At 39.5% G+C, this 18,786-nt stretch overlaps 2 protein-coding genes across 2 annotated transcripts in view; both read left to right on the top strand.

The window, feature by feature from the left end:
- The first annotated feature begins 88 nt into the window (after positions 1 to 88).
- Positions 89 to 14,831, top strand: ccdc134 (coiled-coil domain containing 134). The gene is made up of 9 exons (XM_077202508.1): positions 89 to 254; positions 4,843 to 4,947; positions 5,029 to 5,150; positions 5,607 to 5,691; positions 12,134 to 12,315; positions 12,401 to 12,472; positions 13,483 to 13,953; positions 14,067 to 14,125; positions 14,227 to 14,831. Exons 2-7 carry the CDS (start codon positions 4,848 to 4,850, stop codon positions 13,606 to 13,608), a joined length of 687 nt encoding a protein of 228 aa, XP_077058623.1. The 5' UTR covers positions 89 to 254; positions 4,843 to 4,847; the 3' UTR covers positions 13,609 to 13,953; positions 14,067 to 14,125; positions 14,227 to 14,831.
- An 83-nt stretch (positions 14,832 to 14,914) lies between these two features.
- Positions 14,915 to 18,786, top strand: part of LOC143711106 (GTPase IMAP family member 8) — a 41,114-nt gene continuing 37,242 nt past the window's right edge. The window contains exons 1-2 of the transcript XR_013194745.1: positions 14,915 to 15,131; positions 15,701 to 18,453. The gene's annotated coding sequence lies outside the window, so the exon portion shown is untranslated. Of the gene's footprint in view, positions 15,132 to 15,700 lie in introns of the transcript that reaches the window.

The raw sequence follows: 18,786 nt of genomic DNA, 5'->3' as shown, positions 1-18,786 counted from the left end.
GCTGCGTCTAAAGAATTAACGCCTATCAAATGCTATCGATGATCGATCGTGATGACGCAAGGCTGACGTCAGCGTGCGTGCGGTGCGTCCCTCTAATCGCTCCGTGCGGAAATCGCGTGGCATCAGCGGACTGGAGGACGCGCGCGGCATGTGAATGACCCGATCGCACGCGACGCTCGCATCGCAACACGAGCGTTTGAATCGGCGGAGGGTCGACGCGTTATCCCGATGATCACGCGCGTTTCGCGTTGAAGGTGAAGGTGAGTGCGATCCGCATCACGCACGCGTTCACCGCTGCAACATCTGCACTGATAATGACGCGACGCGATGTAGGGATGCATTGAAACGGTGTCGTGATTTATACACTATATTACACACTTAATCCCAGTTCAGCTGCTAATGGTACTGATGGTGGACTCTAATACCATGATGGTGCTGTTGGAATAAACCAGGGTCGATAATATGGTAATCATTCAGTACTGCGGTATTTCCATGTGAATTATGGTGCTGGAACCTCTGTGTATGAATGATTATTTCTATGATATGAGACACTAGATAGTGAACACGAATAACCAGCTGGACTGGTTAACCCTTTGCTTTGCACTATGAGGAGGGGTTACATTATCTGACTGACTTCTAAATAATCAGTAGGCCTATATTGGTTATTAATAATATTGTTTACTATTAGTAATAGTGAAATAATATTCCTAATTATTATATGTGTTGTATGAAAGTGATTATTGATTAATAACTAGTCTGTTTGAGCGCTGTGACAGGAAGTAGAGCTGAAGCTGTGGGTTTAGCTCTGAGCAAACGCATATTAATATATTAATAGCATATGAAATATTAAACAGTCAGTCTGAAGTGGATGCTGGAGGATCACGTCTAAACAACAAACACACACTTCAGACAGTTTAAACCGTGTGTGTATCCAGTGTTGGGAAGGATAGTTTCAAAACGTATTTCGTTACAGAATACATGCCCAAAAATGTAATTTGTAACGTATTCCGTTACTCAATCTGAGTAACGTATTCTGGATACTTGGATTACTTCCACATTGAATTGCATTTTTCCTGCTTACTAAACAGGCCTATTCTGGTGTTTTTCTGTTCCAACTGGCTGAATGTGTTAGGCCCATGTCTTCCTGAAAGTGCAATATATTATAATTTGCTATAGAAGAACAAAGACTATAAGTGTATGTTGCGATCACCGGTGCGGTGATGAGGTGGTGAGGCGTTCATGTAACATGTAAGGGTGGCGCTGCCAATAAAGCACCTAAAAGCTGTCTCAAAGAACCGGCAAAAGTAATGACTGAATATGTTAGTGTCGGCTGCAAAAATGAAATTGACGATGCTGACTCGCGATCTTCGCAGCACTCTAGTGAACGCGCCAGAGAGAAATGCACATTTCATACGGATTACATAAACAGAGAGCAGTCTGTTTTCTTTCGTTTTTAATTGTTCTGTTTAAAAGTAGACATGTCTGTGAGGCTAGTAGGCTAGCCTACCTTATACGCTAAGTTTCGATTAATTTATGAGACGAGCCCCAGTTCACGTACCAGCGCCTCCGTGCCATGATGTCTATTGTCTGCTATATTTACTACTTATTTATTAATTCCAGGCAATTGGTTGATGAAACATTGATTAAAATTAAGATACAATTAATACAAATCGAAATTCACTTTAAAGAAAGGCTTTGTGCATCTGTTTGATGTCTCTGTGAAAGTTTTAAAGCAGTCTTTTAATGCCGCTTTCAGAGTGGTCACGTCCGTAACATTGTTTTTTCCTCATAAATGCGAACAAGAAAAATAAAATAAAATGAATATTTTATGTTCTGTGGAGAGCCAACCCTTCTTCATCTGGTGGGTATTACTTTTGGTTTTCGCAGTGTAGCCTAATTCACAGAAGTACTAAAAAATATTTGGCCTAAAAGTGAAATATTTTTTGTGTCACGCATGTTTATTTCCCTCATATTAAATATAAAACCCATGTGTAGACAGATATTTTTCTAATCTCTGGACTCCTTTATTAAGGGAGTATGGATATACAAACAGACGTTTCGATATATTGGTATTAAATGCATTTTCTGAGAATTTATATTTCAAGTTTTGACTGCAAATGTCACGTCCATAACGCAATTGCTAAATTTTACATAATTATTCCGCAACTAGTTTTGTGGTGTAGGTCTACGTATTTTATAATCTTAACTTCAAATAATACTAATAGTAATTTAAAGATGTGGTAGCATTGGATCTGGATGGGAAGGATAACTCTGGGAGTTGGAAGGGGTAAGTCGCAATTCTGACTTCTCGCACGCGACGCAGGTTCGTGGATCTGAGTGTCGCGATTTCGGTTTCATATCGCATATCGTTACAGCCCTGTAGCTAGTAGCCTACCTGATACAACTATAAAATAGCAAGGTGACCAGTAAAACTATAGCAGACGACTACCCCTGGCTAATTAAACAAAAAAAAAACTTTAAGATGCTTCTTCAGTTTGGAGGTGGAGTCTTTGGATGCTGAAAGGAGGATGGTTGCTTGCAAGCAGAGGTTGCATTGCACAGTTATATTTGTTCTCCCTTCTCTTTCTTTAATGTGAAATGCTGTTTGAATTTCCAAGATAGAAACGCATTCTTGCCCTGGCTCTGTTATTCCGGATCCATCTCTACATCTAGCTCCCACTGCTCCTCTTCCGACTCCATTGTGACTGATTACGCAAACCGCGCATCTTTTCGTTTTCATATTGGGACTTCTGGGAAATGCATGGAGTTGCCTTAATTTATTTAGAGAGTGAATAAACTCATGAAACAGAAAAGTATCGTCATGTAATCCATTGATCTCAACAATGTAACTGTATTATAAATACCAACTATTTAAATTGTAACTGTAACGGAATACAGTTACTCATAATTTGTATTCTGAATACGTAACGCCGGTACATGTATTCCGTTACTCCCCAACACTGCCAGCCAGTGTGGCGACTCTCTCCTGCCGAACGCTGAAGAAGATATTCTGGAGAACGCCGGGGATCAAACTACTTTGACTTCATTACATGGACAAAGACTAGAGATGCACCGATGTATCGACTGATTTATTATTATCAATTCACAACCAGCGGCTATAGCATGAGAACAGGCCGTATAACACACCGATTCATTAACTGCGTGAAGAAGGCACTGAGCTGTGTAATAGCTGATGCATAATCCAACGTTTTCTGGGTAAAATAACGAAACGCTTGCCAAAACTAAATGAAATCTGTACAAAATGCAGCATGCAATCCTTCGCATGTGGTTTTAAGCCTTTCGAATTAAAATATATTTAAGCGCAATAAAACACGGAAGATTCTCCGTTCTACTCACTGTGAGAAATTAGCACACATTAAGATAAAATCAGTCACTACTCAAGACTAAATAACTTTTTTTAACTTTAATAAGGATTAGTATGCGTTTAATGTATACAGTGCGGAATATGAAGTGATATTTTACAGTAGTGTACTTTATTTCTGTACCTGAAAACTACTGTTAAACCAGCTAAAAAAAAAGCACTGTTTATGTCACCTGTGTCTTGTTGTGTTTGTGTGTGTATGTTGCCCTGCTGAGTGTTTACTGGATTCAATCCATTAGAAATTATTTGATGATACAGCAATAAATTAAGCAGTACTCCTACCTTAATGTATACATTAATGAACTCTGCTAATTTAAACATGATCAAAACACTGTCCGTTTTAATGACGAAACTTCAAACAAGAGAGAAAGTGACTAATATCGGTTTGTTCAAATAGTTTGTTAAAATCTATATATGCAAAAAAAAAAAAAAAATCTATCTGTGTGCAATTCTGCTGAAATTTATTAGTATCGCGCTTTTCACAATATATATATATATATATATATATATATATATATATATATATATATATATATATATATATATAGTTTTAAAAAAGCTTCACAGAAAATGCATGTTTCAGTGATTCCCGGCTCAAATAAACAGAAACTCGAGCATTAAATCTAGAAATCACCTTTAATTAGGTCCAGGAGCGGAAAACTCTGGTTTATATCTCGGTCTTCTCGTGTTTCCACTTCAATCTGATGTTAAATTGGAATCATACATTATTCATTCATTTTATTTTAGTGAAAGGTTCAATAGTTTTTTGAACTGTAGAGAAGACTTGAGTAATTCAAACTCTTTTATAATTATGTAACTCTTTTTCCCATTATGTTGTTGATCAGATACATTTGTGATGTTTATTTATGCAATTTTAATTATTGATTACATAATTATTTTTGTTTTATATAGTATATTTTGTCGTCTTGTAACTGTACAGTATGAAAGCTTGTTTCATACTGTAAAGTATTTTATTTCATATTGTAAAGTATAGACACAATTTTGCATTTTTTCTCACAATGTGATATAAACTCTGAATTGCGAGAATAAATAGTACAAATATATAGAAGACTATTGCATCTTTTTATCTCGCAATTCCAACTTTTCTTCTCAGAATTGAACACGGAATTGCGAGAAGTCAAAATTGTGAGGAAAAATTTGCGCTTACCTTTTAAAATATTATATTTAATGGCGAAAACAAGCTTATGTAGTCTGGCACGTCAGTGTTCTTGTAGCTGTACAGTGTGAACGCTTGTTTCTGCAGATTTTTTCCCTCACAAATCTTGAGTTTATATCTCACTATTCTGAGGTTTTCACGCAATTAACTCATTTATAAAAAAAATTACTTTTTTTCTCTTCCGAGTTTATATCTCGCAATTTAGACTTTTCCTCACAATTCAGAGTTTATATCTCACTATTTCTGTGATTGTTCTCCTGTGTGTGTGTGTGTGTCCCTCTAGTGGTCATGTTGAGTGTTTGCGCTCTGCTTCTGCTGGCGGCTCCGGCGGCCCTCGGCTCCGACTCGGACACGCCGAGGCACCGACACGACTCCAACCTGGAGATCTGTATCCTCCTCACACACAGCAGTGAGTGAGTGTGTGTATGAGTGTGAGTGTGTGGTTTGTTGTCCTGAACGTCTCCCTCAGATAAGCGTCTGTTCGAAACCAAGAGGAAAGATCAGCTGAACGCTCTGAAGAACCTGGTGGAGCTCAACGACGTCAACCAGCAGTACAAGATCATCGACATCATGCTGAAGGGCCTCTTCAAGGTGTGTGTGTGTGTGTGTGTGTGTGTGTGTGTGTGTGTGTGTGTGTGTGTGTGTGTGAGTGAGTGAGAGCCTCAGTCTGATGAAGAGTGTCTGATCGAGTCTGTTCTGTGTGTGTGTGTGTGTGTGTGTGTGTGTGTGTGTGTGAGAGCCTCAGTCTGATGAAGAGCGTCTGATCTGTGTGTGTGTGTGTGAGAGAGCCTCAGTCTGATATAGAGCGTCTGATCTGTGTGTGTGTGTGTGTGTGTGTGAGAGAGCCTCAGTCTGATGAAGAGCGTCTGATCTGTTTGTGTGTGTGTGTGAGAGAGAGCCTCAGTCTGATATAGAGCGTCTGATCTGTGTGTGTGTGTGTGTGTGTGTGTGTGTGTGTGTGTGTGTGTGTGTGTGTGTGTGTGAGAGAGAGAGAGCCTCAGTCTGATATAGAGCATTTGATCGAGTCTGATCTGTGTGTGTGTGCAGGTGCTGGAGGACTCCAGAGCTGTTCTTATCGCTGCTAACATGCAGCCGGACGATCCGTTTCCACTCGACGACAAACTCAAAGAAGGTGAAGAGACTCTTACTGATATTTCTCTTATTATCTTCATGTCAGGCGTCTGAGAGCTCTTCACAAGACCTTACACTGATGTGTGAACGCTCACAACACACACACACACCCTCTGAAATCATGTCATTTATGTGTGTAGCGCTTCATGCTGTTCAGAGATAAACAGGAAAAACAAGATTCTTCAATCGCTTGTTTCATTCTGAGCTACAGAAGATTATAGAGATGAAAGATCATCGATCAAAAACAAGCTGAGTGTGATTACACTCATAAATCAGTGTTTGCTGAGCTAAAGTCCCCAAATCAGCTCAAATACATTAATATATTCATCAATATACTGTTTCATTTCATTATAGATTGACGTCTATCAGTTTCTAAACACAAGAACTACTGTCTGATCTTATTATGAATACATGTAAATGTGATATTGAGATTAATATCAACTATAGAGACACACTACTGGTCAAAAGTTTGTTATAACTGACATGTTTTCATGTTTTTGAAAGAGTCTCTTCTGCTCACCGAGACTGCATTTATGTGATCAAAATACAGTAAAAACAAATGATGAAATGAAATATTATTAAATGTAAAACCAGTTGTTTCATCAAAGTCTACACCGCCGTTCAGAAGATTTGGATCGGGAAGATTTGTAATGTTTGTAAAAGAAGTCTCTGTTCACCAAGACTGCATTTATTTGATTAAAACATACATAAAAGAAACAGTGAAATACTATTTTAATTTAAAACAGCGGTTTTCTATGTGAATATAGAAAACCGCTGTTTTAAAATAGTATTTCACTGTTTCTTTTATGTATGTTTTACATTCCAATGTAATATATGTAATACATGTAATATTTCACACTATTACTGTTTTCTTTTTTAATCAAATAAATGCAGCATTGGTGAACAGAGGAGACTTATTTTAAAAACATTACAAAATCTTCCAGATCCAAATCTTTTGAACGGCGGTGTAGATCATATATCATATATAGATCATAATATAGTACAGATGCACCGAATCCAGATTTTTGGGGTTCGGCCGAATCCTACTCCCATCCTCAGTCCATTAACCCAGTAAACACATTAGTGAAGTGAACAACGTCCACAGCAGTGTATTTCTCACTTTATTATAGTTTAACTGTGAAAAAAAAGAAGAAGAAGAATAGGCAACATTATGCCAGGATGACAAGTGTGAAAAACTATTTTGAAAATGACCATAGGCCTATATTTACCCTATCTCAAGATCCAATCAATATCCACGATATTAGCCTTTTAGATTTATAATCCCATAAAGAAGATGCTACCCCCGAGTACAGATGCAAAGAAAAGTTTTTTTGTTTGTTTTTATCAGAATATGTTTGGTGACTTAACTGAAATAAATGTTATTGAACAATTACTCAATAAACATGGATAGTAGGCTGTTGTTTAGTTTATAACAGTATAGGCAACGTTTGGAACAGTAGCCAAATATTACAAAAAATCACACGCGTCTCCTGCATCATAATTAAATGAACCTAAAACCTTTCACATGAAATTAGAGTTTCAGGCATTAACACAGAGGTTGGTGGCGCACAGAGGTGGATCGTTGCCGAAATCACTGCTGGTTTGTCCACCACCAATGAAGAGGAATCAGAGGCGCGCTCATCTCCACGTCATGTGACGGCCTCAGTATCGCTGCGGTACAGGTCGCCCCAGCCGCTCCAGATTCCTGAACAGTGTCGTTTACTGCGAAGTAGGGCTGTCACTTTACGCTCGATAATCGATTGCACAATCGATCGGACCAACCAACACAAGCTTCAAAACGAAAATAGGGAATCGATTTTAACGGCCTTTTTTCTTTTCTTTTTTTACCAAAAATGTGTTTTAGGTGGACAGATCAATACAGCACACAGAACATGTAGGATGTTGGAAAATAACAATGTCTTTTCTGTTAACCAAATGCTTTTTAATATTTGCTATTAGCCTACTTCAATGCAAGTGAACAAGCGTGCCGTTATTTGTTAGTGACGTGTGTTCAAGTGAGCCAGAAATGCGCAGATTCTGCAATACGCTGTATTTAATATATCATGAGGACTCACGAGTTGCGTATTTGCGCTAAATCCGCGCAGATTTGGCTTACACGAACTTCCCCAGCAAAGTGAGTGAACATAGAAACACGCCAGATTGGCTCGTGATTTGACAGCGTTACCCGCCAGAGTTAATTTTTACCCTCATTTGGCGGGTCGGAGGGTGTTAATTTCAATCCCTGAATGTTGCACTCTTGTTTGTCATTGTGCACGAAACTTCACGCCAATAAAACATCAGAAATATTGCTGACTTGTTCGCGTTTCCAGCGCCCTCGTTACGTTCGTCCTAATGCCTGTTAGTTGTTCGTGGATTTGCGTATATATATTTGGTGTTGAAAATGACATGGAAAATCGATTTTACAATCGATTCAATGATCACTTATGTCTCAAAAATCGAACAGCCCTAATGCTGTCAGGCCGTGTTCCTCCTCAGGCTGTTCGGTTGAAGCCTAGCAGATGCGTCTCGATCGGATTCAGATAAACAGGATACAGTTTATCCATCGGTCTTGAACACGTAGATGTTTGTGGCACGTTTTTGTTCTGTTAAACGATCGAACATCAGATTTGTCGAATTGCATGGTGTTGACGCGTCCTGGATTAAATGGTGATTCGGCGGCCCGAACTCCTGCTGTAGAGCAGAAAGCCTTGATTTAGCACTTGAAGAGTGCTTAGATACCTCGTTTCCACCAGAAAAGAACTGGTTCGTAACTGGTGCTGGTTCAAAGTTGGTTCAACTTGCGACCCTTCTCAGAACCTGTTTGTTTTTCCACTGTCTAGAGAGCCCAGCGAACGCCGTCGTTACATCAATAGCCAAGTTTCCATACACTTGTCAATCGAATTATCTGAGGTTCGGTAAAAAAACTCATGTGAATAAAGCTGGTGAAAGTGTGTTTCCATCCAACGGCTTTAAAGCGGATAAAAACCTGTGTGTGATGACATGCTGTCACATGCTGTTTTGCGATCAAATTGGTATATCGAATTGATTTGAGACATTTTAAGGTGTTTCCATTCATTTTCGTACTGAATTGCACAACATTCAAGCAAACATTTGCGAACAAAGTTTTGCTAGACAAAATGGATCGCGCATCTACCAACAAATGATCAGTATTGCACAAGTTGTAGCCTAATACTGCTTATGTGCCAGCTGATAGAGACACATCAAGCTATAATAAGACAACAACAACGCTATCAACACATTGCTATGATGATGCAGATGCACGTAAATTATGGCATTTCTTAGATTTTTGCTATCTAAAATAGCTGTTATATTTTTCTGTTAAATTAAATTCAAAAAGTATCTTGTCTCCTCGTTTGTCCACTTACATCTGTCTTTGTTGACACAGCTGCCATGTGTGCGCAAATAGAGCGTAAATACTGGGCGGAAATGAACTAAAACTTCTTCTTCAAATGTTTTGTGGCGGATTGCAACCATAAAATGACCTAAAACTTAATCGCAATTCATTATTTATTCGGCAAATAACGTTTCCATTAGCGTTTGTCGCATAAGCCGTATATCAATCAAGATAAAATCCGGTGAGTATTTAATTTGAGTCGATATTTATGAAATTCAATCGAATTTTACTGTTTCCACTTTCCATAAGGCATTTTTCATTCTATATCACTTAATTCGGATAAAAACGTGTGGATGGAAACATAGCTATTGTGTACGTCGCCATACGTCTTAGCTTTCCTGTCGTGTTGTTGGTCACAGTAACCCCCCCCCCCCCGCCCCCGACGTAAGCATGACGTGGTGAAAGAACGCTTCTAGTCCAGTAAAGAGTTGGTGGCGCTTTGGAACCAGTTTTCCTGGCCGAGAACTGGTTCTTTGACTGTCGAAACACAGAACTGGTTCGCGAGTATAGACACCGGCTCTCGAAGTGTTTTGGTGGAAAAGGGGTAAAGGTGACCAGCAGTTTTCCTGACCAGTGCGATCATGTCAGAGACACTTTGTAGTGATAACAGACTGTCGTGAAACACTTTGCGCACGTTTGCAGCATTGTCCCTCGAGACCAGGTGACGCTTGTTAACAGATCATCATTTCTTGCAGTGCATCGGCAATGTTTATTGCGGTTTGCCTTCCATCGAAGAATAGCACGTGTGTGCTTAAAATCAGCATCAACCCAGTGTGAGTTCACACTGATGTAGTGTAACTGATGTAGCAACGTGTGCTGTTATGCGGGAAGTGATGGATTCGTGATGTTTTTGTACCGTGTCTCAAGCAGACGGAGTAGCTCGTTGAATCCAGCGTCTCTCTCTATGCTATAGGGCTGTAAGTCAATGGCTATCATTTTCCCAGTCGCTGCATGATTGGCTTCGGCTCGTGTGTGTGAGCTGAGGGCCACTGTTTGTTCGGTGTTAGCAAGGCTGGTAATGGGCGTCTGGTTAACACAAGTTTTTAGCTGTGACTGTCCTTCCTTACTCTTATTCTTTCGGATGTTTTATGCGCGAATGTTTTAACAGCGGCGATGTTTTATGTATTATTTAGTGTGCTTGCCACCACGAGACGATGCAAATTCGGCAATGCAAATTGAACATGTAGCTCGACTTGAATCGCCTTCTTTTGACTGAAAGTACTGCCAAATAACACTTATTCTGCTCACGAGTTCCACTTTCACATTCTCACTGCATTCGAGCAGTCCTTATACCATGTTCTGGCTGAATACTCGATTCTGATTGGCTGCAGGGTGTCCATTGTCAGGTATTAATGGACGACGGCGAGGCGTGAACCGTCCGATGCGCAGCGGAGGTTTATAAACAGTTTATACCATGGTCTGGGTGAATACTCGATTCTGATTGGCTGCAGGGTGTCCATTAATAAGTGATAGAGGACACCTAGTAAAGGAGATCTGGTGAAACTGACTGTTTACCGTTCGAAATTAATAAATAAATGCGCTGGCTACATCAGCTGTGAGTAACCATAGCAACAGGCAGTCAAAGTAAACTGAAGGCTTCTACGAGCTGAGCGGACTATAAATATCAGGTGTAACCAGGGAAACCAAGTTATTGTTTGTAAAAACTTTAGATTTTGATTGTAAAACTAATTAAAATATAAACTAATGTTTTAAAAATGTGTTATTTGGCAAGTGACCATGGTATAAGCGGGTTAATGCCCTTCGAGCAGGGGTTAAAGTGGACCGGAACGGTCCGGAACTGCGTTCCGGCACCTCAGATAAATTATTAAATAAATAGATTCATTAATCTCAACGAATCTCGCTGGTCCCGAGATGGACCGACTGGCCGACCAACCTCCCTTCCTCCCCGCTGAACGCGAGTGATTATAAATGCGTGAAATGCACTCACGGTGGTTGAGCGCGGTAAAGTTAGTTTAATGTTCGATATTTCGCCGGACATTGTTTTCCCTTGCCACTGTTATAGGGTCGGCAGTCTTACAAAGATATCAACAGCAGGATTAGTTTTAACATTATGTAACCATTATCGACATTAAATATTCGTTCAAAATCACAGTGCATTAATGCTGCATATTTATACCCGAGAATGCTTTGATGCGTTTCCACAACGCATGCCTAAGGGAACGTCTGCCAATTTCATTAACTGCGTTAAACGTAGCCTATAATTTGTATTATTGAAAATTACTTTTCAAATTCCAAAGCTTGTAGAAGGTTCCTATTGGCAATGCTGATCTGAGTAAATTAACTTATCTAAGAAAATTATTCATAAAACTCATCAGTTGAGCCTATGTTTACTTTCTTCACTGACACAGACGAAAATGAAAAGACTATCAGTCAAAGTTCAGCTTTAGGAGGGGAAGAAATACAAGCTATTTATTATCCATTTTTTTGGCCTTCAAAAGTCTTAAATTGCACAAATGTAGGTCAGAGAAATCAAAATTTTCTTGGTGAGTCATTTTTCCCTGTTGCACCTACACAAAATTTGAGGGTTCCCCCACATACCAGATCCCACTTTAACCACTGCCTTCGAGGTGTCCATTGTCTAGGTATTAATCCGCTGCGCGTCGGACTGTTCACGCCTAGCCGTCGTCCATTGATACCTGACAATGGACACCTCGTCGGGCATTAACCCTTACATAATCAACGCCGGCGTGACATCGACCAGCGTAGCGCAATCCTAGGGTTCGGTTCGGGGGGGAAAAAATCTACGGTTAGGCAGAAACCGAAGCCCGTCAAAAAGCCCAATATTCGGCCGAATCCGAAGCCAAATCCTGGATTCGGTGCATCCCTATAATATAGTTCATTTTATTAACCAGAATAAACATTATTATCTGCTATTTTAAAACACAACCTGTTAGTAATGAGTTCCAGAAACTTTAAATACCTTGAGTGTAAAGGTGTATCACATCAGTATTGTAAAAATAAATATACAGTATATATTTATATAATATTTGACTGTGTGTGTTTGTAGCGTACTCTCACGTGGTGGAGAACACGGCGTTCTTCGGGGACGTGGCGCTGCGGTTCCCGCGTATCGTCCATCATTACTACGAGCGTCACGAGGACTGGAGCGCTCTGCTGCGCTGGGGCCTGCGCTTCTGCAACCAGACCGGCGTCTTCAGCGGAGGAGCGCATCAGCACGTGCTCACGCTGGTCAGCGCTCGGCATCATGGGAAATAGCAGCATCACTCGCACTGCTGAGGGGTTAATGAGTTTTACTTGTGTGTGTTTGCTTCAGATGTCACAGGAACTGGGCATCACCGAGAAATCTGCTGACTTCCTCAACCCGTATCGCACTGAACGAGACGACGTGAGTCACACACACACTCGCTCACACACACACACACACACTCATACAAATGTATGTGTATAGATGGATATTATATATTATAATAATCTAATTATAATGTGTTAAGGTGATGTTATTGTCATGTTTCTTATGTCCACTGCATTTTTTATAATTAAATTGGGGGTTAACCAATGTGTTTTTCAGTCACCGTACAAATTAAAATGTACATTAAATGTAAAGAAATGTTTTTCTTTATAATTTTACATTGAAATTCAATTTACTCAAATATTTGAAAACATAGTCTGAACTTACTCGTTTCATAAATTACAATAAAAAATGTTTTTAAAAATAATTTAAGGTCATTTATGGTTAATTTTATTTTCATTTAAAATAATATTCTAAAAACCCACTCATTTTACTCATGTAAACTCATTTTAACTAAATATTTGACATGTAGTCTGAATGTACTCAATTTAAAATAATTATCTGACCAGTTAATTAAAAACTGGAACACTTTACTCAAATATTACTCAAATATTAAAAAAAAAGTCTTCATATAAAAATAAAAGTATAAATTTATAAAAATATCTAACATTAAAAAAAAATCTGGAAAATTTTACTCAAATATATGAAACAGTCTGAACTTATTAAAGTTTAAATTAAATTGATAACAAAATCTAACTAATCAATCTCAAATTAGTTTTAATGCACTTTATTCATTCATATTAAAATATTAAAGTATTTATGGGACAAAGTCAGTGTGATTGATGGGCTGTAGTGTGTAGATGGAGCCAGTAGGTGTCAGTAGAGCTTCAGATGTTCATCAGTCAGTAATATAAACTCAGATTGTGTTTATAAAGACTTCTATGTATTCTCCTGTTAAATTTTCAGTAAATAAACCTTAATAATAATTAGCCATTAGATTTATTATAACTGTTTTGCTTTGATTTCTACTTGATTGTTCGACAGTGTACATGTATTTTCATGTACAGTACGAGTGTGTTGTGCTGAAGTGAGTCTGTGTGTTTCAGGTGCTGCACACGGCCGAAGCCTTCCAGAAGATTCTGCGTGAGGAAGAGAAGAGGAGGAGGAAGGAGGAGAAGAGGAAAGAGATCCGCAAAGGCCCGCGCATCTCTCGCTCTCGCAGCGAGTTATAGAGGCGGGAGAAGCTCACTCAATCAGGGAGCCTGTGCTGGATCTCTCACGGGCCTCGACAGGTTTACAGGTTTCACAACGAGTCTCTGAACACTTCAATCACTTCTGTTTGATTGAGGAGGCTCTGCGTTAGATCCTCTGCTGGTAATGTGTGTGTGTGTGTTTAGTGCTGTAGCTCTGTACTGGTTTAAGGGGGAGGGGCCATGGTAGGGTAAGGGGTCAGTGGGCGGGGCCACATAAGCGTTTGCGTTGACTGGGCGGGGTCAGATTAATGGGGTAGGTAAGAGTGGGAGGAGTGATCTGAGTGGGTGGGGTCATGTATAGTGGGTGGAGTCATCAGTGGAAGAGTTAAGGGGGTGGGAGTGGTCTCAGTGGGTGGGAGTGATATAAATGGGCGGAGTCTCCTTTGCAAGGGTAGGCAGAGTGGGCGGGTTTCATGTATAGTGGGTGGAGTCATCAGTGGAAGAGTGAGTGGGAGTGGTCTAAGTGGGCGGAAACTTCTTTGCAAGGGTAGGCAGAGTGGGTGGGGTCATGTATAGTGGGTGGAGTCATCATTGGGAGAATTAAGAGTGAGTGGGAGTGTTCTAAGTGGGCGGATTCTTCTTTGCAAGGGTAGGCAGAGTGGGGGGGACAAGTATAGTGGGCGGAGTCTTATCAAGGGTAGACAGAGTGGGTGGGGTCTGTTGAGTGGGCGGAGTCTAAGTGGGTTTGTGTCTCAGATGAAGGTATTTTGGACACTGCAGTGGCAGATTATTTCGATATTTAACACAAACTTGATACTTTTTGATAATATAAAGTCAGAAACTGTTGAAGTTTATATGAAATCCATTTGTTTAGATTCAGTATAAATGCTTTATTTGGGGGTACCTTATAGTCTAATAAGAGAAATGTTGGTGATTTAATGTCTTTCTGCTTTCTTTAGCAACTATTATTGATTTAAAGAGTTGTATATTTAGCCCATTGTCTGTGTGGACGGTGTGAAACTCAGATCAGAGCTGCACTGCCAGAGAAACTCTTTAACCATGAATCTGAATTAAACTGATGAATGCGGTTCAGTGCTGATTCTCTTTAGTTTGTCCAACAGCTGGAGAAGTTTCAGGCGATCGAGATGCTTTCATGCAGGGCCTTATCGATCCGGTCATGTGACTGTTAGTGGAATAAGTCTGTTCAGCATCTGTGGGAGATTATTACTGAGAGAATTAATAAAGTTTATTGAACAAACTCATGCTGATTCTCGTGTTCATTTGTGCTGAATGTCTCGTGATCATTCTTGCTCTCAACTATCAGTCAAGGACATTTTGCACACTGTACTAAAAATAGTAAGGAGAAGTACGTGCAGGAATCTTCCACAGGAAAACATAAGGGGAGGAGGAGAACTAAAATCAAACTCAAGATGAACAACAATATGTGTTTTATGCAAATATGATGGCATTATAAACCATTGCAAACCGTTGCATCTGTGAAGTGTTTTCATAGACTTGTGATCGGTCAGATCCAGTGTTGCCGACGGCTCCAGCAGCTTCTGGTAAGAGACCGTCTGTTACACTGTGTGTACATTAGCAATAGCTTAGTGTGTTTGTGTGTGTGTGGGGGGGGGGGGGGGGGGGGGGGGGGGTATTTGACTCTAAACTGTTCATTTTGGTTTGCAATATAGCTACTGTTTGCTCTAAATAAAAGTTTGGGAAATGCCTCTGCTGAAACATGAACTAACTTTAGTGGGAGAGATTCACATTATAGTTCTGTGTGTGTGTGTGTGTGTGTGTGTGTGTGTGTGTGTGTGTGTGTGTGTGTGTGTGTGTGTGTGAGGAAGAGGGAGAACGAGTGCGATCAAGCCGTTTCTGTGGTATTTGTAGTCTACAACAAAATAGTTTTAAAAACAAAACTAATAGCAAGGCCAAAAACCAACAGAAAACTGTGCGTAGCAACTCAAAATGTAAAAACTGCACATAATGTAATGTTTATATAACCTTTTAGTGGCTTTGTCAAACAGTTCATGTGACTGAGATAATCATTGGCTCATGCGGGTCATCAGTCAGTGTCTGATCGTGTTTATTTAGTGTTGTGTACCAACCAACTAGGCTCCTTCTCTCACAGGTAACAGACGGACTTCACTAAAGATCACCCTTCTACACCTACAGGTAAGAAATCTCTCCACACTGTTGATGCCAAGCGGATTTTTTTTACAAACGTTTATCTAAAGTATATACAGTATTCATTCATGTATAGGCCATAAATTTAATCTCTGTACTCTGGAAAAAAAGAATGAAAAGATTATTATTTTTTTTTATAATGGGCTAATTGAAAACCATGCTTTCCATTTAAACCTGTTTCCATCAGTTTAATACTCCCCATAAAAAATAAATGTTGTTTAAATGGTATTTACAATGGTGTGCAGCTTTACTGACTACAAAATACACAGCAATGACCTTAAACATATGCACAAGAGAAAAACAATACACATCAAATTTCCGTTTTTTAATCAGACTTCCATCACTATCCTGCGCATGCTGTATAATGTAATAAAAGCTTCTCAGGACAAAAAAAATAAATCTATGGTTGAGGTCAGTTGTAGTTCTTTTGTTCATCTATTTTCTGTTCTTGTTTTTCCTCTTTCCTTCAGTGATTCTGCTTGTTAACAGCAGGTGTTCATCACTAATGCTCAATCATCACTTAATCACTGAATTATTTCATTAACTTTTTTAACACTCTTTAGAGTAGGAGCATATATACTCTGAGCATTTATACCTGAACCTAAACTTAACCCGTGTAGTTACCGTATATTGCCCAGTACTTTCTTAGGTAAATACAGTTAGTACACAAGGTCATGTACTGTAAAATAAAGTGCAATCAAAGTTCAATTGAGTTTTCAATATTTTGTTGGATGAACTTCAAAGTACTTGAGAAATGGGGAAATAGGCTCAAATTGCGATAAATTAACGATGGTTTCTAGTGCATATGATGGCACAAATGTACACTGCTGTATATTATTCCGAGCCTCCGATATACGATCGACAAAGAAGTGTGAAAAACGTTCACATAAATCAATTGACAAAACCGGAGGTGCCTCTAATCTGGGATTCAAAACAGAATCAATTGTTGAGAAAAGAAATCGCGGATTTTGGCGATTTTTCTAAATAGCATTTGCGAAGAAGCTCGTCCTAGCAGATTTTACAGCCCTTTGAAATTTAGACAGCGAGTCTTTCAACATTTCATAGGAGATTTGCAACTTATCTTTCTTCCATTTCCGTTCACATTTTCTACATTCCCTTCTTAGGGATCTAGTTTGTCCATTCAACCATGGAGTTGGTTTGTGCTTAGCCTACTAAATGCACCTGCCTTAGAGGTGCTACCTGATCAAGTGTGTCTAAACAAACAGAATTAAAAATATTAACCGACTCCTCCACGCTAAACCGGGGTGATAATAAGTCCATTTTATTATCCTGCATAGAGTCCATTAAAAATTTGTTAAAATCCCCATGTATATTTTTTATCGAACGAACCAGTCTCTTTGTAGTACAGACTTTTTCCGGTTGATATGGAGGAAGAACAGTAAATAAAACAGGATTGTGATCAGCAACCAGGAAATCATCTATGATAATGTCACTGACTGATAAACCAAGTGACCGAATCAAATCCAGCGTGTGTCCGTGGATATGTGTGGGACCGTTAACCATTTGCTGAAGGCCAACAGAGTCGATGAGATTTAAAAAGTCTTTTGAAAGAGGATTTGTTGGACAGCATACATGAATGTTAAAGTCACCCAGTATTAATATTTTGTCATATTTCACAATAATATCCGTAAAAAAACACAGACAGCTCTGATATGAAGTTCTTAAGTCCAGGTGGTCGGTAATAGCACAAAGCATAGGAGATAACAGTTGCATTTCAAATACTTGGAGTTCAAAACTTGAGAAGCGATCCATATTGAGCCTATTACAAATAAAAGTATCCTTAAAAATAGAGGCCACACCGCCTCCCCTTCCCGTTTCTCGGGAGAGTATTAAGAACTGCAAAATTGCTGGGTACCACTTCTCCAAAAACAGACATATCCCCGGCATTCAACCATGTTTCAGTAATAAATAAAAAATCTAGGTTTCGAGCTCTAATGAACTCGTTTAAAATAAAAGTCTTATTTCTCAAAGAACGGACGTTTATTAACGCCAACCTGATTTCTGGTCTCACATCGTCCACTGAGATGCCGTTAGACTGCTGCAGGGCAAGTGGTACAAGGCGAAGATTCCGCAGATTAGCTCCCCTCCGGTAGGGACGCAGGGCATCCCACGGACGTGTCATCACGGGCTCCGCCAGTCCGACGGGCCGCACCCACCGCGGCATCGCTCCCCCCTGAGCGCCGACACAGCAACCGGTCGCCACTCCATCCCCACAGTAGCACATCAGCTGGGCAAGGCGCTCTCGGGAGAGAGATCAGGTACGCTTTAAGTTTCACCAACTTTCCTCCCCGCTTTCCACGACGGCGCCGTTTCTTTTCCAGGGGAGGCCAGGGCTCGCGTTTCAGCCAGGAGGGAATAATCAGCGGCGGCTTAGTGATTGGGGGTCGCAACTCACCTCTTCCAACTTCAAAATATTTCTCATATGAGCTTCGAATATTTAAAAGTGTATAACGATCATAGATCAGTGCGGAGGTAGCGTCGTGTATAAACAATGTTGTTAATAAAACAACCATAAAAAACAAACAGGAAAGGACAGAGAGACGGCATGCCATTAGCACCGGCGCCATCTTATAAACTATTAGCTGGTTTAACTGAGAGATGAAGGCTATAGTACTCATTTTGTCCATTACAGGGATGCAAACACATGTATGGTCAAAAAAGAGAGAGGTTATCGAAGCCCTCGCCCTACGGCAAATATCCATAATTGTGATGAATTTAATCCTTTGTAAGTTATCATTTTGCAGTGTAAGATTACAGTTAACACCTTTAAATATTACATAAGTGTTTTATGTATTTTTATTAAACTTAATGAGTGTATAAATCAGCAGCAAAAAGTAATTCTTGAAAAAATCTGCACAGTAATTTTATAAAAACTAAACATGTTAATAAAAACAAATTACTATTAGTACTCTTATAAAATTTAATCATGCAATCATACATTTCACAATTTTATATTTATATATGAATGTCAAGAATTCAGAAGTGTATATATTTATATAGCCTACACTA

This window comes from Siphateles boraxobius, unplaced genomic scaffold, assembly GCF_051911475.1.
Source record: "Siphateles boraxobius isolate OS27281-9 unplaced genomic scaffold, OSU_SipBor_1 49, whole genome shotgun sequence".
In the NCBI taxonomy this organism is placed as follows: Eukaryota; Metazoa; Chordata; class Actinopteri; order Cypriniformes; family Leuciscidae; genus Siphateles; species Siphateles boraxobius.
This window is presented reverse-complemented; position numbering and strand designations above follow the sequence as displayed.